The following is a 27964-nucleotide window of genomic DNA, read 5'->3' as shown; positions in this document are numbered from 1 at the left end:
GTGACCTGAGCCAAAGTCCCACACAACCAACTGAGCCACCCAGGCGCCCCAGGATCTCTTAAAAGTAAAATAGAAAATACTAGAAAGGATAATTAGGGAAATTAAATGTGACTTGTATATTAGATAATAGTATCTATCAATTATAAGTATCCTGGTATGATAGTGATTTTGTGGTTGGATAGGAAAACATCCTTGATCTAAGAAATATGAAAGTTGAGAGAAATCTTTTTAATTAAGTGAAATGAGTAGGTGTTGCTGGACTGAGGCTGGAGGTTTCTGCCTCCTCCCCACTATAACCTTCTGTAGCCAAAATGTAACTTCCAATGCCAGGCAAGCCTTTTTTCAACCCTTTCCCACATGCACCTATCTTCAAATGAAGTTTGGGGGAGGGGTGATGCAGAGGGGAGTGAAACGGAAGAGATTCCCAAGACAGTAGGACCATGTTACCCAAAGCTTTCATTCTCAACACTGAGGGACTCAAATTTAACAATGCCATGCCCTTTCTCCAAAAGGCTATCCTAAGAAGTGCGGGCATGTCACTACGTATACATTGTATACAATGTATACACTGTGTATACATTGTGTTCCTCACAGGTGCTAGAAGAACGCAAAATTTGTACCTCCCAACATAGCCCTGATTACAGTCTACCATATAAGAGTCTATAGGATAAAAGTGTTTATCTGTATGATTACTCTCTAGAGCTGCACTGGCCAATGAAGTAACCACCAATCACATGCGGCTCTTGAGCACTGGTAATGTGGCTAGTCCAAAATGAGATGACTTAATACCAGATTTTGAAAACTTAGTACCCCCCCAAATTAAAATAACACATTAATTTTTTATATTGGTTACATGTTGAAATTATAATATTCTGGAAATATTGGGTTAAATGAATATATTATAAAATTAATTTTCCTTATTGCCTTTTGTTGTATTACTGTGGCTTCCCAGAAAATTTTAAATTGCATATATGGATCACATTTGTGTTGTGGCTCACATTATATTTCTCTTGGACAGCGCTCCTCTAGGGCATCAGAGTCTAAGGGCAGGGAATTTATTTTGCTCAAGTTTGTGTTCCTCACAGGTGCTAGAACAATAATTGACAGAATTATTATATGTTCAAGAGAAGCCCACTGGCAATATTCTGTATTTGAGAATCTTTTCTTCCACATATTAAGATCAGCCTCTCAAAAAACAAAACAAAACAGATCAGCCTCTCTTCAGCCAAACACCTATTTCTGATCATTGAAAAGGGCATTGCTTACTTGGAGAAAGCCAGAGGAGATAGCCCTAAGGAAGTTGAGGGAGTTGGAAATGAGCCAAGGATATAAGACTGAGGCCTTTTTCTAAACACAGGCAGCTTCAGATGTAGGACATTTGAAGCCTTCAATCAATTAGAGTTTATTCATTTTTAAGAGATCCAAAAGCCAGGGGCTCTACCTTCAGGTGAGGCTTGATCCAGGGTCAAATAGTGTGATGGGGTTTAAATTTTCTGTTCATTTCTTGGATCAGTTTCCTCTGTGTTTGCTCATTTCTAAGCAACCTCCCTCCTTTTATACTGCCGGTAGCTTCCAGGGATATAGCCTTCCAGATTTGTATCTAGTGGGGGAAAAAGGAAGTCTATTTCCCTAATACCTCAAAAACAAATCCAAAAATTCTCCCTTCTTCCTGATTAATCAAACTGGGGTTATAAGTTTGTCTTAGCCAGAGTCTTCCAGAAAACAGAGCCTATAGCAAAGATTAGATTTTTTTTTCTTTTTCTTTTTGAAAGTGCAAACCCATGGTAGCAAGGATAAGAAAAGAAAGTTAAGCAAGCAACAACCTGAAGCAAATTGAAGTGGTGCACTATTGTATGGATATTGTTTCATGTTGACCCCATAGTCTTACACACTGATTCCAGAATAATGTTATAAAGTTAAAACCCCATGGTGTCATTCTCTGATTTGAAAAAAAAATCCTTGAATATAAAGTCTATCACTTTATTTAGTAAATTCAGCCAAGAATTCCAAGTGCTCCTCCAAGAAGACATAATTTTGTATAGTAGTCCCTGATGACGTGACACAAGTTACATCTGGGAGGATGGGGAGCTAACTGAACAAAGAAATTAGGCAGAAGGAAGAAAAATAGCACAGCTGAGGACCAGAAACCATGCAATAGTATGGAACATTTGCAGGACCATGAGATCCTTATGGCTGGAGCAAAGTATGCTTGAGGGGAAATTTGGAAGACGCTGCCAGAAAAGTAGGCAATGCTCTATACCAAGTGTTCTGTATTAAGAAGAATACAGAAGATGAAGTTTATCTTCAAGTTATGAGAACCCATTGGGGGATTTTAAGCAATGTAATTAGATTAATTTCGACTGAATACGTTTTAGAATGATCATGTTAGCAGCAGTGGGGAATATAGAAAGATGAGTCCAAGTCTGGAGGTGAGGCAGAACTCCGGGAAGGTTATCACTTCTTGGATCTGCTCTGAGATGGTTGCCAACAAATCAGAAAGCTTACTGCCTGCTGGCTGCCGGCATGGAGAGGCTGTAACCAAGAGTTTGCTCCAACTTCGGAACTGTGTGGACTATCTCCTCATGTTTTTTGCACATCTCTCTCAATCTCTTTACTGATCTTCAGGCACTCTGCCACAGGACCGGTAAGCAGTGAGTCAAATGTTTGCACATATGGAGCACTGTCTCCATAGCCACAGTGCATGTCAGAGGCATGAGATACTGCCTCCAGGCGGCCCACTGCCCTCTCCAATCTTTCTACCAGATTTTGCATGTCAGCCATAATGTACGACCTGCTGGAAGAAACCAAATGTCACTTAAAAAATTTTTTTTAATTTGCTTTGAGAGTGTGTGCAGCACGAGTGGGGGAGGGGCAGAGAGAGAAGGAGAAAGAAAATCCCAAGCAGGCTTCGTACCGTCAGCACATGAAGCCGAGGCAGGGCTCAATCTCATGTACTGTGAGATCATGACCTGAACTGAAATTAAGAGTTGGATGCTTAACCAACTGAGCCACCCAGGGGCCCCCAAATGTCACTTGTTTTAATAGCACATAGCTCTAATAGTTTAGCGGAAGCAAGCATTGAGAGAAAAGTGTAAGATTTAACCCCAGCTTCTTTTGGAGCTTGGACTTGGGATTTCAACCCATTTTGTTTGTTTGTTTGTTTGTTTGTTTCCAGAATGAATTCCCAGTCCCTGAGCAGTTCAAGACCCTATGGAACGGGCAGAAGTTGGTCACCACAGTGACAGAAATTGCTGGATAAGCGAAGTGCCACTGGGTTCTTTGCCCTCTCCCTCACACCGTGGGATAAATCTGTATCAAGACGGTTCTTTTCTAGATTTCCTCTACCTTTCTGCTCTTAAACCGCTTCTCTGCTCTGAGAAGCACAGCTACCTGCCTTCACTGAAATATACCTCAGGCTGAGATTTGGGTGGGAGAGCAGGTCAGTTGATCTTCTGCGGGAAGGTGCGGCTTTTCCCTGTCAGCTCAACCACACCACCAGTCCATTCTTAAGGAACTGCACACCAGGACTGCTGTGTTTTAGCTTTCAGCCTTTGGGGGTTATCTGACCAACAAACAGTCATTTGGGAAGAATAAAGCGGTCCCCAGGAAGGAACAGATCAGAATGTTCACGCAAGTTCATCTTTTTCTAACAATGCCCACGAAGGTAGCAGAGGCTGGTGTGATTCTAGCTGGTTCTTCTAACCAAACTAACTTTTCACTGTTGACAGGTGAGGCAGGAGTCGCACTGGACCAAAGGCTGAAGCCTGGCCATCTAGCATTCCGAGCAAAATTGATTCCTGTAGGCATTCCTTTTATTCTGCATTCCATCCTGGGTCTGCCTGAACCTGAGAGAGTAGGTTGTCCTGTATCGGCCGCTGGGCAGAGCCCTGCACCCAGGCCAGTGAAAGGAGTCTTGGACCCTTTCTTTCACTGGGATCCCTGCCCAGCACCTTCCTACAGAGACGACTTAAACAAAAACAAAACAAGACAAAACAAACAAACAAGGAAACTGCACCATTCCAAGGAATCTGGAATTCCTTCCTTCTTCCATGCTAGGTGCCTGCCCTCCGTCTTCACTGCCTCCTTTGCCCTGTCATGCCCAACTGCTTTTGGTTTCTGTCCAGGCACCTGAACAAAGGACTAAAATCTCCACTGCAGCCTGGTTTTAGGTCTTGTGTAAGAATCTTGCACAGCATTGCTCATGTAAATTACAGTTTTTCTCTCTAGGACACTTACCAAAATATGCAACTTTTTTTGGTGGGAAGAGAGATTGTCCTGTGACTTCTACCCATTTCCTGAGGCCTGTGGAAATAAACCTTTATGTACTTAAAGTTATACAGAAAATAGAATAAAATTAATACCAAACTTGAAAAAAAAAAAAAAAAAAAAGGAGTCCAGATTATAGAAATACCAGTTGGAACCCTATTTAGGACGTGCTGTCTAATTAGAGAGCTGACGAAGGAAATACAGAGGAAGATATAGAGTGAACAGATCCCAAATAGGATATATAGGACTTGGTGACTGGGGGAAGGTGATGGATGAGAAGAGGAAGTCTAAACTGGAGAATTGGGTGGAGGGTGGTACTATTTACTGTATTAAGGACACAGATTTTATTGAAAAGATTGAGTTGGGTTTTGGACATACTTTGAAAGGACTGTAGTATATGCAAATAGAGATATTAAGCACAATGTTGAATATAATGTTCTAGAGCTCAAGAGAGACTCCTAAGATACAGATGTAGATTTAAAAAGTGTTGAGAGGGTAACAAGATCAGTTAAACAAACTGTGTAGCTTGAGAAAACAACATGGCTAAGGACACAGTCCTGAGGCACAGCATTTATGTGATTAGCAGAGGAAGTGCCTGTAAGATAACCAGAATGAAGGAACAGGCAGTGATAATAGGCAAAACCAATGGGTAAGCTCGAAAATCACAAAGGCCTTCTGAAGCAGTAGCAGATCTAAGAAGAAAAACTTGAACAGCTTTGTGTAGCCATTAAAGGCAGGTGCTTGGAAAACTAGGCTAAACCTGCAGAAAAAATGCTCAGAAACAACTCAAGTGAAGGACAGGAATAATCATAGAAGGGGACTCTCCATTTCTTCATCTACAAAGTGGAGAATTCTAAATAGGTGGATTCCTAGACCCTTTCCAGTTCTAAAATTCTGATCCGATGAGCTGGTGTTGAAGATTGAGCAGGATCTGGGGTGCCTGGGTGGCTCAGTCAGTTAAGCATCTGACTTCAGCTCAGGTCATAATCTCACAGCTCGTGAGTTTGAGCCCCACGTGGGGCTCTGTACTGACAACCCAAAGCCTGGAGCCTGCTTCAGATTCTGTCTCTCCCTCTCTGCCCCTCCCCCCTTTGATCGCTCTCAAAAATAAACATTAAAAAATGTTTTTAAAAAAAGAGTGGGTAGGATCTGGAGTTTCAAGAACAGTAACCCTTTCTGCTCTCTTGCCCCTCCAGCCACACAGCACCCTCCCCGTGCATTCACACCAACCACATGGTTCCCACAGTTCTCTTTTTTTCTAAAATTTTTTTTTAATGTTTATTTTTGAGACAGAGAGAGACAGAGCATGAACAGGGGAGGGGCAGAGAGAGAGGGAGACACAGAATCTGAAACAGGCTCCAGGCTCTGAGCAGTCAGCACAGAGCCCGACGCGGGGCTCGAACTCACAGACGTGAGATCATGACCTGAGCCGAAGTCAGACGCTTAACCAACCGAGCCACCCAGGTGCCCCCCACAGTTCTCTTTCTACAATTGACTTTAGAGGTGCGCACCTCACTGGACTGGGCCAATGAGACCTTTCCCAGGATTTAAAGATTGGAAGTGAGAAAGACATTTGTTTTTTTATGTTTTTATGAGAGAGAGAGAGAGAGAGAGAGAGAGGAGGGGAGGGGCAGAGAGAGGGGGAGACAGAATCTGAAGCAGGCTCCAGGCTCCGAGCTGTCGGCACAGAGCCTGATGTGGGGCTTGAACCCACGAACCATGAGATCATGACCTAAGCTGAAGTCGGACGCCCAACCGACTGAGCCACCCAGCCAGGCGCCCCAAGAAAGTCATTTTTTTCCTTTTTTCTGGGTGACAGAAAGAATATATGTGAAATCTGGAGCTGATGGTAACTGATTTGTAACGAGGTGCTAAAAACAAAACAAAACAAAACAAAACAAAACAAAACAAAACAAAACAAAACAAAACAAAACAAAAAACGAAGACACAAGCAAAGGTGAGAGATGGAAAGAAAGCTGCCTGGGTTTCCTAGAGTGCTTCAGGTCCTAAGCCCAGTCTGCTGTTTGAATGTATTGCAACCCATGAATTACAGGATACCCCAATATCCCTCTAACAACACCCCCACATTGAGGCTTAAAAAGCCCCAACTGATTTGTTATTTGACCAAAGAGTCTCAACTAATCTACTGTGTTTAGACAGAGCCCATATAGGAAGGAGGAAAATGGGACATGGAACTATAAAGTAGCAAGAGCTATAATGGAAAATCTAAGTGCCAGGCTTTGGTGTATAACCTTAGTGGATGGAGGTGAGGGTAAATCGATTAACATTTCACAGAATTACTCACTAAAACTTTAATAAACATTTACCAGATTGAAAAATGAGCATGTACAAAACCATGTGGCCCCGATCGTGGTGCTCAGCTTTCACAACATAAGCAATGTTAATTAATACTTTCATTAATCAATGCTTATTAGACAGTCATGCCCTACCTCTTTTCTCTCTTCCTCCATGTATTAACTATAACTTGCTAACTTAGCCATCCGGTAAAATGCTGTGGTTGATCATCCATAGTACACCCTGCCATCTTAAGTCTCCCGACTCAATTATCAGTGTTCCTCCATTCCATCAGAGGGGTTGCAGCCAAGATTTGACTTGCTAAGATAGGTGGATTGGTCTCTTTAAAGGGACTCTCATTGATCAGGCAGCTCCAGCCTAGAGGTCAAGGACTGGAGCAGTTGGTGGAAAGAGGGCTTCTCCTTTTCCAGCTGAGATTTTGGTAGGCTTGGCTATTGTTCAGTAAGATGCAGACTCCTCTCTGGCTCCAGGAATGGCAAGCAGAGCTCTTCCTGGGGATGCAGCTCACCTGGTACTTCCACACTAGTTATTGAGACAAATGGATACTTCTTTGATGACTAACGGGGCTGTGGGTCCAGGACATGCTTCAGCATCAGGTGGCTCGTAGTCCTCTTGCTGGTGGGAAAGGAAATTGGCCCAACCTCTATGAAGGCCAGTTTGGCACTATCCATCATACAAGTGCACATACCCTCTAGTATAGAGACTCCAGTTCTTGGAATTTACCCTACACAAACACATGTGTAAGAAAGAAAAATGTGTAAGACTATTCATTGCAACAAAAGATTAGAAATCCAAAAGTCCATCATAGTGAACTGGCTAAATAAATTAAAGTACATTCAAACCACAGAATACCATGCAGTTATAAAAAAGAATGAGTAGGCACTTTATCTACTAATATGGAATGACCTCCATGATATATGGTTAAGTAATAAAAGTAATGTGCAGATGTGTTTACATAGGAAGCTGCCATTTATGCTTAAAAAGAACTCTGCACATTCTCTTGGATACAAATAAAAAAGATCTCTTGAAGGGTGCATAAAAAGTTATAAAAATGGTTGCCTCTAAGGTAGAATTTGGTGGTGGATGTAGGAAAAAGATTTTCACTTATACAACTGTCTATGCCATTTGAATTTTATCAGATTTGTAAGTCTCCTCATTTAAAAAAAGTAAGTTACTTAAAAAACAGGGGTGATTTTTTTCAACGGTACTTCCCAAATGTTAGTCTATAAATCAGAGAATGCCCATGGAGAATAATTCACCCTCCATGAAATCAGGTAACAATTATGTGTGCATCACAATCCTGAATTTAATTTAATCCTTTATTCTTAAGTACTTTGTATGGAGGTGTTAGTAGATAATAGTTATCAATGTACTATTTACACAACAGGCAATATTAAAGGCTGGTATCACTATATCAATTCCTCAAATTTGGAATCCTGGAATTTAAAAGCACTGATTTAGAGTTAGCTTTTGTTCTCATGTTGAATAATCTATTTTTACACATTATTTCGAAAGGCATTCCTCCTGTGTATTTCATGATGTCGACTAAGTGATGAATTATAGCTGAAGGCTTTTCCACATTCATTACATTCATAAGGCTTTTCTCCAGTATGGTGTCTCTGATGTTTCTTAAAGGATGAATCATGCCTGTAGGCTTTTCCACAGCGGTTGCATTCATACGCTTTCACTCCTGTATGAACAGTTTTATGGTTGCTAAGGTGTATCCTCTGTCTAAAGGCTTTCCCACATTCCTTACATTTGTAGGGTCTCTCCCCAGTATGGATTCTCTGGTGATGCGTTAGATACGCTCTATGACTAAAGGTTTTACAACACGCAGTGCATGCATAGGGCTTCTCCCCAGTGTGAATTCTTATATGTTCACTAAGGTGTCTAATCTGTCGGAAGGTTTTCCCACATTCATTGCACGTAAAGGGTTTCTCTCCAGAATGAGTTCTCAAATGCTGGATCAAGCTAATGTTCTGGCTGAAAGCTTTCTGACATTTATCACATACATAGGGTTTCTCTCCAGTGTGAGTTCTATGATGCTGATTAAGAGATGAGCGATGCCTAAAGGCTTTGCCGCATTCTTCACATTCAAAGGGTTTCTCGCCAGTATGGATCCTCTGGTGTGTAGTAAGGGATGCACTTTGGCTAAACGCTCTTCCACATTCCTTACATCTGAAAGGTTTTTCACCAGTATGAATTCTCATGTGTTCAGTAAGATGAATGGGTTGTTTGAAGTTTTTTTCACATATATTACATTCATAGGTTTTTGTTCTTATGTAACTCGGATGATTTATCAAGTCTAATTTGTATTTATTCCTCTTTCTAGGTGTATCACATTTACGGTGCCTCTGTTCTATCGTAACATTTGAACTGACAATATTTTCCCCGAATTTGTTAGTTTCCTGGTCACTCTTCTTGTGGGTCAGGATGGCGTGTCTTATATCTCTTCCATGGGATTCCTGGTGCTCTTCTAACTCGCCATCATATTTAGAGACTTTTCTCAATGTGGAATAAATGACATCATCTCTCAGGAACCCTTCCATCATAATGCCATGATATAAGTGTTCCTGTAAAATCTCATTCTTTGAAGCTGATGTACTGGTTTCTGTTTTATTCTTCAAGTCTGAAAGAAATGGAAAAAATGCACATAACTCACATTCATTATGCTTCAAAAAATCAATTACTATAGTGGATATGGAATAGAGATTTAGAGAACTACACATATAAAACACATGAGACTTTGATTACATTTGACCCTTGAACAACATGGGGGTTGGGATATCAACCTCAACACAGTAAAAAAAAAATCCATGTATAACTTCTGATTCCCACAGAAGCTTAACTACTAATAGCCTACTGTTGACTAGAAGCCTCACCAGTAAATCAATTAACACTTACTTTTTATGTTACGTGCATCATATACTAGATTCTTACAATAAAGAGAAAAGAAAATGCACTGTAAAAAATCCACATATAGGGGTGCCTGTGTAGCTCAGTTGGTTAAATGTCTGACTCTCGATTTTGGCTCATATCATGATCTCACAGTTCAAGAGATCGAGTCCTGTGTCAGGCTCTTCACTGACAGCATGGAGCCTGCTTGGAAGTCTCTCTCTCCCTCTGTCCCCACACACCCCACCCCCGCCCCCGCTTGTGTTCTCTCTCAAAACAAATAAACATTAAAAAAAGTTGACAAATCATTTCATTAAAAAGAAGAACTCCAGGGGTGCCTAAGTGGCTCAGTCTGTTGAGCGTCCAACTTTGGCTCAGGTCATGATCTCATGATTGAAGGGTTTGAGCCCCACATCGGGCTCTGCGCTGACAGCACGGAGCCTGCTTCGGATTTTCTGTCTCCCTTGCTCTCTGCCCCTCCCCCACTCGCCCCCTCCCTTTCTAAAATAAACATTAAAAAAAGATCCACGTATAATAGGTGGACGCATGCAGTTCAAACCAGTGTTGTTCAAGGTCAATTGCACATTTAAAAATGGTTATGCAACATGGGGAGGTAATGGGAAGTTAGGAAACAGTAAATAAGGTAAATGTGTGATTTTATACAGAGAGTAAAATTTGAGCACTTCAGACATGCTCTAATACTAAATAATGAAATTTCAGAGCTATGTCTTAAGAATATCTTTTCTTGACAACTACTTTTAGAAAACAATCTCAGAAAGATAAAAAGATGTCCCTCTCCCCACACCAGCAGGAGATGCTCATTCAAAAACTAAGGTCTGAACTAAGAACTTTCATGAAAACATTAAGCTGTCTTTTATCGAAACTTGTATTAATATTTGCTTTGTTCTATTTCCTGTGGTTATTAATCTGTCCCTAGAAATGTTATTTATACAAAGGAGACTTGTAAGAAACCCAAACTGCTGTATTACTATTATTGCTATGTTCTCTGAAAATATCTTTTAATCTCTACAGTTTTGACTGGGTTTTTTGATAATCTGTTGTACCCATTACTAATATTTCAACTGATACATCTTTATTCTTGAAAAGTGTAACTTTTTGTAAGATTTTTCGGTCAACACAAAAGGATCAATAGTACTTCCAAATTCTTAATGAGTAAAGGCAATAATAAAGTCTATGTTGTGTAGGCTTCTGATTCTGGTCCTGAAAATGGGAGGTGGAAGAAAAGAAGACAGAGCAAGAGAGAAGAAGCCTTCTATATCATGTCCCCTTTCCCAATTCAATATCCAGGCCTGAAGAAGGACCAAACTACAGACGAAGAGATTTTTAACATTTTTTAAAAAAATGTTTATTTCTTTAAAAAATTTTTTTAACTTTTATTTATTCTTGAGAGAGAGACAGAGTACAAGCCAGGGAGGGGGAGAGAGAGAGAGGGAGACACAGAATCTGAAGCAGGCTCCAGGCTCTGAGCTGACAGCACGGAGTCTGATGCGGGGCTCAAACTCATGAACTGTGAGATCATGACCTGAGCCGAAGTTAGACGCTTAACCGAGTAAGCCACCCAGGTGCCCCAAAATGTTGATTTATTTTGAGAGAGAAAACACATGCATGATGGGGGAGTGTCAGAGAGAGAGACGGAGAGAGAATCCCAAGCGGACTCTGCGTGGACAGGGCTCAATCTCACAAACTATGAGATCATGAACTGAGCGGAAATCAAAAAGTTCAACGGATAAACAATTGAACCAGCCAGGCGCTCCAAGATTTAACTTTGAATGAAGTTGTGAGTTTTTGTTATTGCAGTAATTTAAAATGTTTTAGTAAAATCAAACTGTTCTTATTATTTAAAGCTACTGGAAAATCTAAATGATATTCATGGTAGCTCTTATTTTCATTATTATAAGCTGAAAAAGAGAAAACCCAAGAGAATATATAAACAAATTATTGAAATTAATAATGGAATGAAACAAGGTGGCTAGCTATAGGATCAATATACAAATCCAACTGTTCTATTATTACACACCAGCAGCAAACAGAAAACATAATTTAAAAATATATACCATCAAAATAGCAAAATAAAACGTCTTCAAGATGAATCTAACAAAAGAGATGCAATATGCACAAGACCTTTATACGGAAAATTCTGAAACTTTATTTAAAAAAAAAGTTAGGAAATACTAATGAATGCGGCAATATACCCCTGTTTCTAGATAGTAACACTCAATATCATAATATTAATTCTCCCCAAAGCTGATCTATAAATTCAATTCTCTTCCAATCAAAACACCACCAGAGTATTTGCATGTGTGTGGGTGTGTGTGAAATTTCATGCATTCATTATATAATTTGCATGGAAGAGCAAGGGGCTAATAATGAGGACAATTTTGAAGAACAAAGTGGGAGAACTACCTTGACCACATGAGTTTCACTATGAAATACAGTGATTACAACAGCTTGGCATTAAAGTAGGGCTAGAAGAGAAAAATGGAACAGAATACAGTGCCCAGAACAGACACAAGTATAAAAGGAAACTTGATAGGTAACAGAGTGGTATTAACTATTAAATACATGGTTCCTGGACTGATTATCCATGTGGAAAAGGCACTCACACTACACATAAAATAATTCTAGGTGAATTAACTCTAAATATGAAAAGCCAAACTTAAAAATATAAGATGATATATACATCCTTTCTATAGATCAAGAAAAAAAAAAACAGAACTGGCAAAGTAATTTACGTAAGAGAAATCTAGATGGTCAATAGACATGAAAAGTATGCTCCTCTTGCTAATAATGAGGAAAATGAAAGAAACGGTAAGATACCATATTCACCCACAAATTTACAATAATTTTAAAGTTTGACAAAGCCAAGTGTTGACAAAGATGCTGCACTCTGGAAAGTCTTAAGGCTTGCCGAGGGGAGGTACATATTGGTGCAACTGCTTTGAAGAGCCAGCTGGTAATATTAAACAAAACGAAGGTGCATATACTCCATGACCCAACAGTTTTGCTTCCACATTGCAGAGAAATACTTGCACGTGTACACAAGAAGACATGTACAGGAAGACTTACTGCATCTTGGTAACCCCCAAATTTAGAAACAATATGTCTATTAACAGGAAAATAAATAAATTTATTTATTAGTTCAACAGAAATAACTAGAAGAAGATGGATAAATATCAATTGTGTTGACTGAGAAAAGCAAGTAGAAGTATATACACCATTTATTTAAAGAATAAAAACCTGGGTGGCTCAGTCGGTTGGGCATCTGACTTCAGCTCAGGTCATGATCTCACAGTTCATGGGTTCGAGCCCCACACTAGAGTCTGTGCTGACAGCTCAGAGCCTGGAGTCTGCTTCAGATTCTGTGCCTCACTCTCTCTCTTTGCCCCTCCCCTGCTTGTGCTCTCTCTCAAAAATAAATAAATAAACTTAAAAAAAAAAAAAAAAAACCCATTCAAAATAATACCAAATATTGTTCCAGGATATACACACGCTGTGAAAGTATGAAGACATATAGGAGAATGACAATATTTAAACTCTGAAAAGTTGGTTATTTAAAAAAATTTTTTTTAATCTTTATTTATTTAAAAAAAATTTTTTTTAACGTTTTATTTATTTTTGAGACAGAGAGAGACAGAGCATGAACGGGGGAGGGGCAGAGAGAGACGGAGACACAGAATCGGAAGCAGGCTCCAGGCTCTGAGCCATCAGCCCAGAGCCCGACGCGGGGCTCAAACTCACGGACCGTGAGATCGTGACCTGAGGTGAAGACGGACGCTTAACCGACTGAGCCACCCAGGCGCCCCAATCTTTATTTATTTTTGAGAGAGAGAGAGACAGAGCACGAGCAGGGAAGAAATAGACACAGGGAGAAACAGAATCCGAAGTAGGTTCCAGCTTCTGAGCTGTCAGCACAGAGCCCAACACGGAGCTCGAACTCATGAACTGCGAGATCATGACCTGAGCCGAAGTTGGATGCTCAACTGACTGAGTCACCTAGTTGTCCCCGAAAAATTGGTTATTTTAAAAGGTAAAAGGGGAATAGCAGGACTTCAACTCTTTTTTCTTAACCTAGGTGGAAGCTACATAGAAATTTGTTACAATGTTCTCTATGCCTTTCTGAACACCTAAAATATTTCATAATAAAGCAAAGTTTAAGGAGATGGTTAAAGACCACTTAATTGTCCTGTGGCAATTTCTCTTGCAAGAATTTTCATACAGTTGTTACAAAAAATACAAAAGGTAGATAAATAAGTTAAAAAGAGAGTGAGAATCAAAGCTGAAATTGTAAAATGAAAATTGGTGGAAAGTGGAAACAGAAAGTAAGAGAGAAAATTAAAGATCTATCGAATGCAGTGAGCCCTGAAAAGAGATGTGTTTTCCGTGAAGAGAGACCATGTACATCTGACTGCTCAGAGAAAGGCGCTTTCGATTTGCAGAGTTCAGGATACTGAAGAAAAGAGGAAAAGTCAAGTTCAACCTAAATTAAGACAAGACTCCCTGCCCTCCAACTCCAGAGAGACTTTTGCAAGGTGAGGTGAAGGAAAGGGATGATGGAGGGAGGGGTGACGTCAGGTTTAGTGCACGCCCTGTCCACTGACTTCAGCCTTCCCCACAGCCTGGGGAGACTTCGGGGACTCTGGCCTACATATTAAAAGGTACTATCTGACTTGGTCTCACCTGAACTGGGATCTCCTGGGCCTTCTTTCTCTGTCATCCATGGCTCTTGTCCTTTCTCCAACTGGGATATCACACTAGGTTTAGAAAGTTGATATCCTGCTTATAAAGTAAAAAAAACAAAAACAAAAACCAAACAAACAAACAAAAACCAGAGTATGAATGTTTACACTGAGTTCTAAGAACATCCCCAGAATTCTTTCTAGTCCTCTGGCAGCCAGGGTCTCTGAAGATGGAAAGGGACACCACAGAATGTCTTTCTATTCTCGCTCTAACAAGTAAAGCGGTTCCCCCAAGGAATGAGACATCTCTAATACAGAACTCAAGGCCAAGCTCGAAGGAATCCACAGCATTTGATAATTTGGAATTAATGACTTTCCTGTAACAGACAGGTTTTCTGGGTGAATGTTCCGCCCATCCTTACCCACTGACAGCAGGTTCCCATAGTTCTCCAGCATCACCTCCCGGTATAGATTCCGGTGAGCAAGGGGCAGTTGTCCCCACTCCTCCTGGGTAAAGTCCACAGATATGTCCTTGAAAGTCAGCAGTTCCTAGAATATCAAATATATTCCTTTTCACACAAAGACCACCTCCATCAAGGTCCAAGGAGTTCTGACAGTATTCTAAGTTCTGAGAGATTTTAAACTAGTTTTACTGGCAGCCTCCTCTGGATGTGTTTGAAGATCCTCCGGAGATTACCATAAATACACAGAAAAACAGAAGGTCATATGGGTCTTAGAAAAAAATTAAGCAGGATAAGGAGGAAACGGAGAACCACATGAAGGTAGAGGAGGATCTTTTATGCAAGGTGGTTGGGGAAGGCCTCTCTAAAAGGGTGAGATTTGACCACAGACATGAATTCAGTGCGGGAGACCTATGTGGAAATCTGAGGGAAGAGCATTCCAGGCAGGTACAAAGGACCTAAAGTGAGAGCATCCTTGGCTTATCTGAGGAACAGCAGAGTGAACAGCATCACTGGTGGCAGGTTGGTGAAGGGGCCAGAGGGAGAGACAGAGAGGCTTTCAGCAATTATTGTCACAAAGCCAATGTATTGCTACTGAGCTTAAATCCTCGGGCTCACTGAACTGGAGTTCAATGCAAAGATGAATAAAACTGGAACTGTAGTCTAACCCCATCCTAGCTCAATTACTTGAAGAGATAATAAAGATCAGCCCCCCAGCAGTGGTGGCATGGGTGTTTGTAGTTGGGTTAGTCAGAAGTGAACTCAATCAAATAAAAGCTGTGTCTCAGCCAGAGCTCAGCCACAGCTCTAGGGAGAATATGAATAATCAGTGCCTCACTTTAACTACCAGACAGAGGAAAGGACTTAGTCTTTTGTAAATAAACAAACGACACACATATGCGTATACACACACACACATACACACGTGTATGTATACATATATATGTGTGTACATATGGATGTGCGCACATATATAGTTCATCCCCCACTATTTTTTTTTAAGTTTATTTTGAGAGAGAGTGTGTGTGTGTATGAACAGGGGTGGGGCAGAGAGAGGAGAGAGAGAATCCAAAGCAGGCTTTGTGTGCACTGTCAGCACAGAGCCTGATGTGGGACTCAACCTCATGAACTGTGAGATCATGACCTGAACTGAAATCAAGTGTCCCTCCCACGCCTAACTGACTGAGCCACCCAGGCACCCCTCCCCACTGTTCTTCAATACCCAGTATCTCAACTACTAGAAAAAACTGTTACACATGTGAAGAAGGAGGAAAATGTGACCTATAATTAAGAAAATAAAAGGGCACCTGGGTGGCTCAGTCGGTTAAGCGTCCGACTTCAGCTCAGGTCATGATCTCACGGTTTGTGAGTTCGAGCCCCGCGTCGGGCTCTGTGCTGACAGCTCAGAGCCTGGAGCCTCCTTCAGATTCTGTGTCTCCTTCTCTCTCTGCCCCTCCCCCCTCACACTCATGTCTCTCTCTCAAGAATAAACATTAAAAAAATTTAAAAAAAAAGAAAAGAAAAGAAAAATCAATAGAAGCAAGCCCACAGGTGACTAAGTCTTTGGAATTAGCAGACAAGAAGTTTAAAGAAATTATTAAAATATGTTAAAAAATTTACAATAAAATATGAATACAGTAAGTGAAAACAAGGGGGTAACTAAGAGGAGAGAGTGAGAGAAATGCTGAAGAACTAAATGAAAATTCTACAAATGAAAAATACAGTATCAGAAAAATCCATTAAATGGACTTAATGGCAGCAGAATGGCCTGAATGGCCCGATGAAGACAAGATCCATGAAACTTAAGATAGGCCAATAGATATTATTCAAATTGAAGCACCAAGAGGGAAAAAAACCAAACCTGGGATAATACCAAGTGGTTTAATAATATATATAATTAGAATCTCAGAAGAAGATAAAAGGATGGGCAGAAAAAATATTTGGAGAAATAAAGGCTGAAAATTTTCCAAATTTGATGGAAAAAAATCAAGCCACAGATCTAAGCTCAGCAAACCCCCAAAATAATAAATTCAAAGAAAACCAGCCCTACATACGTCACAGTAAAACTGCCGAAGAGCAACGATAAAAGATCATGAAGGTAGCCAAAAGAAGGTAGGAAAGGAGGAACAAAAAAAAAAACACAAGTTGGTATAAAACAAACAGAAAGGCAGGTCACCTATAGGGAAATAATAGTAACAGCTGACTTCTCATTCCAAACGATACAAGCTAAAAGATCATGGAACACTTGTAAAGTGCTTAAAAGAAAAAAGTCACCCTAGAGCTCTCTATCCAGTAAAAGATCTTCAAATAGAAGACAACAGAAAGACATCTTTAGATCAGCAAAAGCTGTGAGAATTCGTCAGAACGCCCACACTACAAGAAACGTTGAACGACTTTCTTCTGGTTGAAGGGAAATGATGCCAGGCAGAAACTTGGAATTAAAAGAAGGAATGAAGACTGCAAATTGGTAATTATGTGGATGGTTATGAAAAGAACTTTTTTTTTTCCTTTTCTTAATTTCTTAAAAACTATTTAGTGCTAAAAACAAAAATAAGAACAGGGGCACCTAGGTGGCTCAGTTGGTTAAGCATCTGACTCTTGATTTCTCTCGGTTCTCTCTCTCTCTCTCTAAGGATCTCTCGGTTTATGAGTTCGAGCCCTAAGTCAGGCTCCTCACTGAGTGTGGAGCCTGCCTGGGATATTCTTTCTCTCTCTCTCTCTCTCTCTCTCTCTTTCTTTCTTCCTTTCTTTCTCTCTCCCTCCCTCTCTCTCTCCCTCCCTCCCTCCCCTGCTCATGCTTGCCTTCTCTCACAAAACAAGTGAACTTTTAAAAAACAAAAATAGGAACAATGTACTGTGGGGTTTTAATGTGTAAAGTGAAATATATGATGACAATATACAAACAATGGGGAAGAGTAAATGAAAATACGGGGCTTCCATGCCATATGTGAAACAGTATAATATTAATTCAACTGTGATATGTTAAAAACACATATTATAACGGTCAGAGCAACCACCACAAGCAAATAAAACAAGTATAGCTAAAAAGTCATCAGAGGGCATAAAGTAGAATACTAAAACACTATGCAATCCAAGAGGAAGCAGAAGAGGAACAAAGAAACAAAAATGGGTGAACAGCAAAGAGTAAGAATATACATTTAAATCCCACTGTATCAATGATTATGGTAACTGTAAATGCACTAAACGAGCAAAACACAGCTATATCTAAGGCCATACTTTAAGTATAAAGATACAGAGAGGTCAAAAGTAAAAGAACTGAAAAAGCTATACCATACAAATAATAACTAAAACAACAGTGGAGGAACTATAATAAATCAGACAAAAGTGGGCTTAGGAGAAGGAATATTACTTGCCATAAAGAAGAGACATCTCATGATGATAAAGTGTCAGTTCATCAAGAAGACAACAATACTACTTGTTAATGTATCTCATAACAGAACTCGAAATAGAGCAGAACTGACAGAACTGAAGGAAGATATAGACAAAACCACAACAGATTTCAACATTCCTTTCTCAGTAACTGATACAAGTGGACAATAATGCATCAAGGATACAGATTTGAACCATCTATCTGTCAACGTAATGGACATTTATAGAACACTATACCTATCAACTGCAGAATATACATTCTGTTTTAAACTTTTTATTTTGAGGTCATTATAGATTCCCATGCACTTATAAGAAATAACAAAGAGAGGCGCCTGGGTGGTTCAGTCAGATAAGCATCTGACTTCAGCCCAGGTCATGATTTCACGGTTCCCTGGGTTCGGATTTTGTGTCTCCCTGTCTCTGCCCCTCCCCGGCTTGCTCGTGTGTGCTCTCTCTTGCTCTCTCTCTCTCTCTCAAAAGTAAATAAACATTGAAAGAAAGAAAGAAAGAAAAAAAAAAAGAAAGAAAGAAAGAAAGAAAGAAAGAAAGAAAGAAAGAAAGAAAGAAAAGAGAAGAAAAGAAAAAAGAAAAGAAAAAAGAAAAGAAAAAAGAAAAGAAAAAAGAAAAGAAAAGAAATAACAAAGAGAAGCCATGTACCCTCTACTGGGAGCAAAGCAAAGTTCTGATTGGAAAGGAGCCGGAGGGAACTTTCTGAGATGGTGGAAATGGTGTATATTTTGGTTACATGGTATATACACATGTCAAAATAGAACTACACATTTTCGGGGTGCCCAGGTGGCTCAGTTGGTTGAGTGTCTGATTCTTGATCTGAGCTCATGTCATTATCTCACGGTTCTTGGATTGAATCCCACGTCGGGTTCTATGCTGACAGCACAGAACTGGTCCCTGCTTGGGATTCTCTCTCTGCCCCTCCCCCACTCATGCTCGCTTGCTTGCTCTCTCTCTCTCTCAAGATAAATAAAAAAACTTAAAAAAAAAAAAAAAAAGCTATACAGGGGTGCCTGGGTGGCTCAGTTGGTTAAGCATCCGTCTTTGGTTCAGGACATGACCTCACAGTTCATTGGTTTGAGCCTCACGTCGGGCTCTGTGCTGACAGCTCTGAGCCTGGAGCCTGCTTTCGATTCTGTGTCTCCCTCTCTCTCTGCCCCTCTCCCGCTCACACACACTCTCTCTCAAAAATAAACATTAAAAATTAAAAAAAAATTAATTCTTTTCCCAGCACTAAGAATACCATCAGTTTTTGATACATGTCAAGAAATGAGGAATTCCAGATAAGTAGAATATAGAGATAACTCTTTAAATAGACTATTACTCCTTATTCTTATTGCTTCTTCCTTATTACTGTAAATAACTTTGAAATGCATTCAATCCTAGAAAAATATTAGCATCTGAATCAGCGGAGGAAACTGGGATTGTAAACAGCTGAAAAAAACTGCCCCATTACCAAGCAAGTAAATACTTAGAGATAATTTCAGATCCTGTACCATCTAATTACAGAACCCAAGTCCTTTTCACTTAAAACTCTCCTGCCGTCGGATAATATTTCATTTTGAATAGTCTTCCTTTCTCAGTCATTCTACAATTTTTCTCCTGTCTTCCCTATGCTTCCAGTCGACAGTGAGGACACCCTGTAATAACTGTCCATTTGTCTAACGTGTGTGTGCTATGTGGCCACACCATTTCTTCCCCACTCACTTCTCCTTTGGTTTGATCTCTACTCCTAATACTATACTAAGGGTCACCACATGAAGTCCACCAGCGAAATGGGTACATCGCCTAAGAATGTCAGAAGGTTCTTGTCACTTTACGAAGTTTGCTTTTGAGTAAAAATACTCAAAAAAGAAAGTTGACGTGTATCTGAGACCCCAAGTGGCATCTATTTATTTTTAGGGGCTGGAATTCTAGCATTCATTTCTCTCTCTCTATGGAAATTAGCACAATGTTAAATCAAGATGTTGGCCACAAACAAGAGTTACAAGGAGGGAAGCCACCATGAGTAGGGGAATCGCCACCACTGCGGCCCAGTTTTCTGTACAAGAGCAACCTGCACAGAGTTCCCTATGTTGAATCTGTTAGCCCTACACTAACAAACACCTCCAAACTCCTCACTCCAAAAAAAAAAAAAAAAAGGCGAGTTACAGTCTTGAAAACCAAGCAGCAGGTCCAAGAAAATGAAAGGAAAACCCAACCCACCTGGGATTCTGCTGCTGGAGGCCCAGAGGTGACTTCAGCCTTCAAACTTTCTTCCTGGGTCTCCTCAGCATCCTGAGAGAGCAGAGCTAAAGAAGGAAAAGAGCCATGAGGTTTATATCTCCCCAAATCCCCCAAATAGAAAAACTGCCTGCAGACCTGCTGAACAGGCTCCTCTCTCAAAACATTCACAGAGAGGGACATTTCGGGCAACTGAGAGCAGAGTGGGGGGGCCTCCTTAAGGGCAACACTGGTCCAAAAGCTCAGACCAGGCCACTCCTCTGTTCAAATGTTTCTGGTTAAGAAAGATAATCCAAACCTTTCCCATGGACATCAGGCCCTCTACAACTCGCCTAAAACACATGTCCCCAAGTGTTAGTTTTCGCTAGCCACCATCCTTTATCCATTGTACACATACACTGACCACATTCTTAGGCCTCAGACTCGACTGGTCCCCATTCTCTGAACCACTCTTCGAGGCACTCATTTCTGTATCCTTTTCCCAAATCTTGTACAAAAAAAATGGAAGACCTCTTTCAAGGCCCAATTCAGTGCTATCTGCTTTGTGAAAATTTCTCCAATAAATATAATCAGAAGAATGTTTCCAGTCTTTTGGCTTCCCAAAGAAATTTACCATAGCACTTTCTTAGGCTACCTTCTATTATTTTGCTCGGGGTATGTGTCTGTCTCCATCAATTAATAATAAGCACTGGAGACCATTATTCATTTTTCCATCGGTCAAGATGCTTTAGCAAAATCCCTGCCTCACGCCACTAGCTTACATACCGGCTGAACTTGAAACGTTAAAGGTGTGACCTAAGAGATCATGTGAGACACACGAATTCCTCTGTCCATCTATCTATCTATCCAACCAGACCACCAGATAATGTATAATCTTGGACGTTTCCCCCTGACCTCCTGGAAATCGAGAGTCATCAAGTAGGTCATTCCTTCCTCTCAGAACTACTTGTGGAAAACACCAGCTTTGGGCCAAAATGCCCAAAACTTATGAAGGAAAACCTTGGGGGGGCTTTAAGGAGTAGAAGTCTTTGACCCCAATGTCTGTGACAATCACAATACCTGGGAGCCGCTGGTGGGGAACACTGTATTGTCCTCCTGTTTCGTGCTTTATCCGGGCACTGGAGACGGGGGCAGCATGGAGCACATGGCACAAGGAGCTGAGAGCCCAACATCTGCCCTCATAGCTATCCTCGTCCCAAAAGCCACAAGCACGAACCCCAGACACCTGCTTTCCTCCAATTTTCTCCCCAAGAGACACCTCAATGAAATGGGTACCTATCCTTTCACACACGGATTGAGAATTCTGCTTTCCCTTCATCAGTCTACTCTCACCTCCTCCTTCAAACATCTTCGTTACATCCTCCCACAGGGGTGCCCCCTCCTTGGCCTTCTTTGGATGGCGCAACTTCACCCAGGTGCTGGCCTCCGTGGGCAGGGTGATCAGGAGCTGCTGTAGCATGACGATGCCCACCCAACCGGGCGTGTCCACTTCTGGTGACGAAAGTGCCAGAATCTCTGCCGAGAGGCTTCACAGGTATGCGGTCTCCTCTGACCACAATCTCCCGCCCCCAGAACTTCGGTGTGTCCCTGCAGCACCAGAACCCGGGGGTTCCTAGAGGCTGATGTGACCTTAACAACTCTGAAAAACTGACTTCTCTCTTAAGTTAAGGAGTGCCTCCTTGGGAGGCAGCCAGTTGAGCAGTCTGGAGTGCATGCCTCTACAGTCTTCTAGAGGAGCAAAAGACAGAAGAGGAGGGATCCAGAAGCACTGACCGCACATCCAGAACTCCAGAACTTGAGGAAATATATTTTAAACTGCAAAAGATCCGAAAATAAAGATTTGGCATCAACGTGGGAATAAGTATAATCAGTGTTCTTGGATGTGGCTGTCTCCCGGTTCCATACACACATCCATAAACAGCCAAAAAGGTATAAAAACAAGCATAGACCCTGTCTTGACTTCCCTCCCAGTAAGCTGCACCCATCTTCTGCCTGGATACAGACTTAGTGGAGTTAAGAGGGCAAGCTTTGAATTCAGACAGTTTAGATGAGAATCCCGACACTTGGACTTAAAAGCTCTAAGACACTCGAACTCTCTGGAGCTTCAGTTTCTTCATCTATAAAACGGGAATAACAATTGTACTTTATAGGGCTGTAATATTAATTGAAACAATGTCAAGGATACAGAAAACCCTTGATAATAAATACTGCTATACAATTTTTGCTTTACCACAGCATTATCTTTTCCAGCTACTTTTAAAAACAACTAGAGATCTACATTTAAAGTTCGTTGCAAGTGTCAGAAGTGATGGAATAATCACACAGCTGCATTTTCACCTGACCAAACAGCAACAGGTACATTCCCCAACCACGCAGATGCCCAGCAGCGGGCAAGTCCTTTTGGCCTGTGAAGATGCCTCCTGGTTTCAGAAATGTTAAAACTGGGGGAGGGGGAGGGGTTCAGATGGAGGAAATACAGCACTTCGAGTATCATCAGGACTACTGCAGAACTGTTTGCAACAGGGAAATTCGGAAACAACTCAAATCTATCATCTCATCCAAAGCCCCCCGCATCTGAGCAGGTGCCTCCACAGCCACCTGGTCCAGCGTAACTGGGGCCCCACGCACAGACCGAGCTCCGTATAAAGGGAGCTGGCCCAACTTTTTGAAGTTTGCAAGGAAGGGTATGTAGCTTACGGGCTCCCCCCACCGGGCCCCAAGCTGTGCCCGCTGCAGAGAAAGGAGCTGCATCCTGCAGGATGGAGCATGTGGAAATATCCTGCCCCGGAATACAGAAAAGTAAACGTCTAGTTACCAAAGTGGGGAAACTTTCGAAGCAGCATTTGGAAGCTGCCGCTCCTCACTGCTCCCGGCCGTGCCTTCCCGGGACGGAGGCTGCACACCCGCGCATCCTCCCACTCACCAGCTCGGCCCCGGACGCTGCTGGGACCAAGGACGCGGCCGCGAGAGCGCTCGCTCCCGAGGCTTTCGGCGCCACAGGGTGTCTCTTCAGAGGACCGGGCTGTAGCGGATTTTGTTCTTCCCCCGCCTTCGTAGACCGCATGCCCCGCTCACCGACGATTCTCCAAAGCACGCCCAGCGTTCCCGCAGGCTTCCTTCGGGAGCCCGCGGACCTCGGCCTCCGCCCCGGATGCGGGGCTTTTCCCGGTCCCCCCGGGGAGCCTGTCTAGGGCCGGCCGCCGCACCGCATCTCTCCGCCGCCTTCCCAGGCGGCTTTCCTCGGCCGCGCTCCGGGGCGCGGGGCTCCGCGGGCCGCAGTGGGAGGGCTGTCCTGACCCCGCTTCCCGCAGACGCGCGCGAGGATACACCTCGCGGGCACTCGCTCTGACGCCGGCCCGGCGGCGGCGGCAGCCGGCTCCACCCGCCGGCCCGCCTCGTGGGCCGCAGCCCGGCGTCGCCCGGGGCCTCCGTCCTCCCGCCGCGCCCCGCCGTCGCCCACGCCTCAGGTCGCCCCCCGCGCCGCCGGGCCCGCCCCGGGTCCGGCCACCCCACGCGGCCGCGCAGCCCCCCGCCCAGCGCGCGCGCCTTCCGGCGGCCCGCACGCCCAGCTGCCGACTCCGCCCACGAGGGGCCGCCCCGTGCCCGCCCCCTCCCGGGAAGCCGGCGCACCCGAAAACCCGGCGCTGGAGCGGCGGAGCGCGCGCGGGCGCCCAGACCCCAGGGGCAGCGGCCAACCGGCCCACCGCGCGCGGGGCCAGGCGGCCTCTGGAGAGACCACTTGGCCCTCCAACTCTTCCGTGGGGAAACCCCTTGTCATTCAGCCATTCATTCCTTCACCAAGTATCTCGAGTGCGTGTCGTCCGTCCTACATTGTTACAGGCTCTAAGCATATGGCAGTTATCAGAATGGTCCCTGCTTTTTTGGATCTTAATGCATGGGGAATTAAATAGATAATGTTACACAACAAAAATTCAACCCAGTACAGTTGAAGATCTAATTCGCTTTATTGATTCACGGAATGGGGTAGCATCCCCATCTGGCAAGTGGAAGGGAGCACTAGGTAGTTGTATAAAATAGGTTTTTATAGGAGGGAGGGTGGGACAAGGAAGTTATTAGCAAAAGAAAAGAAAGGATTGGTCCCGGTAAGGTCACCTTACCTTAGGGACTAGGGCCCAGGGTCTAACTGGGGGGATTAACTCATTTTCCTTTGGGGGTTGGGGAGGGCCCATGTGACATACTAGCTCATTTGTGCTAGATCAGGAATCTCCTGATTGACTTGTTAAGACTACATTTCTGGGGGTGGTTGGAACTACAATTAGCTTAGGTATTAAGCCCCGGTATAATGGGTCCATTTGGAGCCTGTGGTTTTCTTTTTAACAGTAATAAATTTACAAAATAGGTAGCACCCCAGATGATGATGAGGGCTATGAGGAAAGGGAAAGCAGTGTGTGAAAATGGGATAATGACTGGAGTTTCTCTTTCTAGTAATGGTGGAGCTAAGATATTTATATCAACCCACCTCAGAAAACAAGAAACACTAAAGTCTGGAATATTTATTTATTTTTTTTTAATTTTTTTTTCAATGTTTATTTATTTTTGGGACAGAGAGAGAGACAGAGCATGAACGGGGGAGGGGCAGAGAGAGAGGGAGACACAGAATCGGAAACAGGCTCCAGGCTCCGAGCCATCAGCCCAGAGCTCGACGCGGGGCTCGAACTCACAGACCACGAGATCGTGACCTGGTTGAAGTCGGACGCTTAACCGACTGAGCCACCCAGGCGCCCCTGGAATATTTATTTTTAATGTTCTTAGAGGAGTGCATTAGTTTGCTAGGGCTGCCGCAATAAAATACCACAGACTGGGTGGCTTAAACAACAGTAATTTATTGTCTCACGGGTCTGGAGGCTAGAAGTCCAGGATCCACGTCTCAGCAGAGTTAGGGAAACTGAATGGACTCTATTTTAGACAGGCTTCATCTCTGCTATTTCTCTGCCAGGCCCCATTTACTTCTGTTGTATATTTCACCTTGCATCTGAGTGAACCAAGGAAGCTATGTTCCCACTCCAAGGGGGGAAGCAAGAAAGTTATTCGTTCTCTGAGTTTCATCCTAGGCCCCCGTATACCTGATAACATCTAAGAAGAACCAGATCCCGAGCTTCAGGACATTAGGTTTGAACAAACTTCCGTTGACACTGGCACCCATAATCCCTATCTTCAGTGACTTATAGAGTAACAGCTATTGTCCACCTGACACTCCTTTGATCGGACCTAGATTCCTAAAAGAACACATACCCTGGACCGCTTACCCCCAGCAACAGGCAGACTCACTTCTCCCTTTACGAGCCTCTCAGATACTCTGCCTACTATGCTCTATCACTTTCGCTACTCGGTAAACTCTGCTCTCACTTCCTCCTGGCTTGAGTTTCATTTCTATCCTGTGCAAAGCCAAGGACCCTCTTGGCTGGTCCTGCAGGAACCCCTCCATCCCCTGCCCTCTGCCCCGATCCTCAGACCAGGCCTGCCTATGTCGGCAGAGTTGGTTTCTCCCGAAGCTCTCCTTACTCCTTGGCTTACTAATGTCCTTGGCTCACTCTGTGTCCTCATATGGTCTTTCCTCTGTGTGCTTGCAGGCCCCTGGTGTCTCCCTGTGTGCAAATTTCCTCTTCTTATAAGGACACCAGTCAGGTTGGGTTAGAGCATACCCTAATGACTCATTTATCTTAATCGATTCTTTAAAGTAATTAATAAATGTAATCACTTAAATATGGGATTAAATACAGCTACATTCTCAGGTACTAGAGGTGAAGGTTAGGGTTTCAACATACGAATTTGGCAGGGGGCAGGGCAGTGGGGAGGACGCAATTCTGCCCATAACACAATTCTGCCCATGTTATGGTGCCCATAACATAATGTCATAGACAAGGCATCTAAGAGATGGCAAGACAGTAGGAAATTACCAGACCAAAAGATAGAAAGTCAGGATCCAGGAAGTAATCCAACTTGTAAAATGCTCTTGCCCCGAGTAAAGGCGTTGACAATAAACATATATGGAGTGGAGGGTGTTTGCACCCGCATCACTAAAAGCTGCATAGGGAGAGAAGGGAGGACATGACCAGTAAAGGGAGTGAAGACGTGATATGGCATTGGTGCAAGTGGGTTGGAAGAATTTTTCAAACTGGGTACCAGAATGTGTTTGCTGTAGAGACATACGTACAAAAATTGTGTGTGTGTGTGTGTGTGTGTGTGTGTGTGTGTGTGTGGTAAAAAAAAAAAACCCACAAAACACAAAACAAAAACAAACGTAAATTTACCACCTAACCTCCTTTAAGTGTACAGTTCAATAGTTTTAACTATATTCATATTGTGAAACAGACTTCCAGAACTTTTTCATCTTGCAAATCTGAAGCTCTATGCCCATTAAACAAGAACTCCCCTTTTCCCTCTCCACCTAGTACCTGGGAACCACTAGTCTACTTTCTGTTTCACTGAATTTCATACTTTTGATACTTTATATAAATGGAACCAGACAATGTTGTCTTTTTCCATCAACATTTTAACATTGGTAATATCTAGGTTCTGTCATGTTTGTTTTCTTTACACATCTCTGTGTTTTCATAAATGAGCATTTACTTTATAACAAGGAGAAAACACACAAAATGCAATATTAATGGTTTGTTTCTGAATGATTATGTGTACCTAGCATAATAAATGTGTTGTGTAGTGCCTATTAAAAATGCCGCTTGACAGGGGCGCCTGGGTGGCTCAGTTGGTTGAGCGTCCGACTTCAGCTCAGGTCATGATCTCATAGCTCATGAGTTCGAGCCCTGCGTTGGGCTCTATGCTGACAGCTTGGAGCCTGCTTCAGATTCTGTGCCTCCCTCTCTCTCTGCCCCAACCCACTCGCATCCTGTCTCTGTCTCTCTCAAAAGTAAATAAACATTAAAAAAATTTTTTTAAATGCCTCTTGACAGATGAAAAAATAAGTTTGACTAAGATCACAAAGTTAGGGGTTGGTAGAGTTGGAATTTGAATACATATTTTTAGGATTTCTGAATGCAAACTCTTCACCACTCTGCTATGAAGGCTTAGGATCTGAGCACAACCTAATGTTCAGTGAAAAACAATTGCAGTTCAAAAGACAGCTAAACCATGATTCTAATCAGGTAAAAGCACACACAAAGAGGACTCAAAATAACAAAAATAATCCTCTATGTTATCCCTGTAATGAAGGACAGGGAAACGTTATTTTATTTTTATTTTTTTTTTAATTTTTTTTTCAACGTTTATTTATTTTTGGGACAGAGAGAGACAGAGCATGAACAGGGGAGGGGCAGAGAGAGAGGGAGACACAGAATCGGAAACAGGCTCCAGGCTCCGAGCCGTCAGCCCAGAGCCTGACGCGGGGCTCGAACTCACGGACCGCGAGATCGTGACCTGGCTGAATCGGACGCTTAACCGACTGCGCCACCCAGGCGCCCCAGGGAAACGTTATTTTAGCTCTATAGTATTAGGTACTGAATTGCCCAGGCTGGTGCTCTCCTCCCACCTCCAAACACCACCCATGAGTATTACATCTTCAATATTCTGAGAATTAGTGAAAACAGTGACCAAAGAGTTAAGGGGACTAATTGCAGCTGCAGAGTAATAAACTCAACTGCAACTTTTTACCCTTTTTGTTTGCCTTTAAACCTCCCTGTCTCTCCTTGGAGAGGATGATTTAAGATTTGCCCTCCCATTTCCTTATTT

At 42.6% G+C, this 27964-nt stretch overlaps 1 protein-coding gene across 5 annotated transcripts; it reads right to left on the bottom strand.

The window, feature by feature from the left end:
- Positions 1 to 6563: 6563 nt before the first annotated feature.
- ZFP69 (ZFP69 zinc finger protein) lies at positions 6564 to 23319 on the bottom strand. Of its 5 annotated transcripts, none has more exons than XM_006934600.4 (6): positions 23181 to 23319; positions 21590 to 22072; positions 20240 to 20325; positions 14597 to 14723; positions 14176 to 14274; positions 6564 to 9211 (listed from the first exon to the last, which is right to left on the bottom strand). In XM_006934600.4, the coding sequence occupies exons 2-6, from the start codon at positions 21714 to 21716 to the stop codon at positions 8079 to 8081; spliced, it is 1572 nt and encodes a 523-aa protein (XP_006934662.1). In that variant the 5' UTR covers positions 21717 to 22072; positions 23181 to 23319; the 3' UTR covers positions 6564 to 8078. The 5 variants fall into 5 exon arrangements, with proteins under 5 accessions (XP_006934662.1, XP_003989949.1, XP_023114292.1 ...); XM_003989900.5 differs by having other exon boundaries at positions 14176 to 14271; XM_023258524.2 differs by having other exon boundaries at positions 21590 to 21748; positions 23181 to 23311.
- Positions 23320 to 27964: the final 4645 nt, after the last annotated feature.

This window comes from Felis catus, chromosome C1 (assembly GCF_018350175.1).
Source record: "Felis catus isolate Fca126 chromosome C1, F.catus_Fca126_mat1.0, whole genome shotgun sequence".
Lineage (NCBI taxonomy): Eukaryota > Metazoa > Chordata > Mammalia > Carnivora > Felidae > Felis > Felis catus.
This window is presented reverse-complemented; position numbering and strand designations above follow the sequence as displayed.

Coding starts and splice junctions, on each gene's coding strand:
- ZFP69 (XM_006934600.4), bottom strand. CDS start 21,716: ATGCTACAGCAGCTCCTGATCACCCTGCCCACGGAGGCCAGCACCTGG. Junction 14,275..14,596: donor TGGGAACCTGCTGTCAGTGG/GTAAGGATGGGC, acceptor TTACTTTATAAG/CAGGATATCAACTTTCTAAA. Junction 9,212..14,175: donor CCCAGGAGATCCCAGTTCAG/GTGAGACCAAGT, acceptor CATTTCTTTCAG/ACTTGAAGAATAAAACAGAA.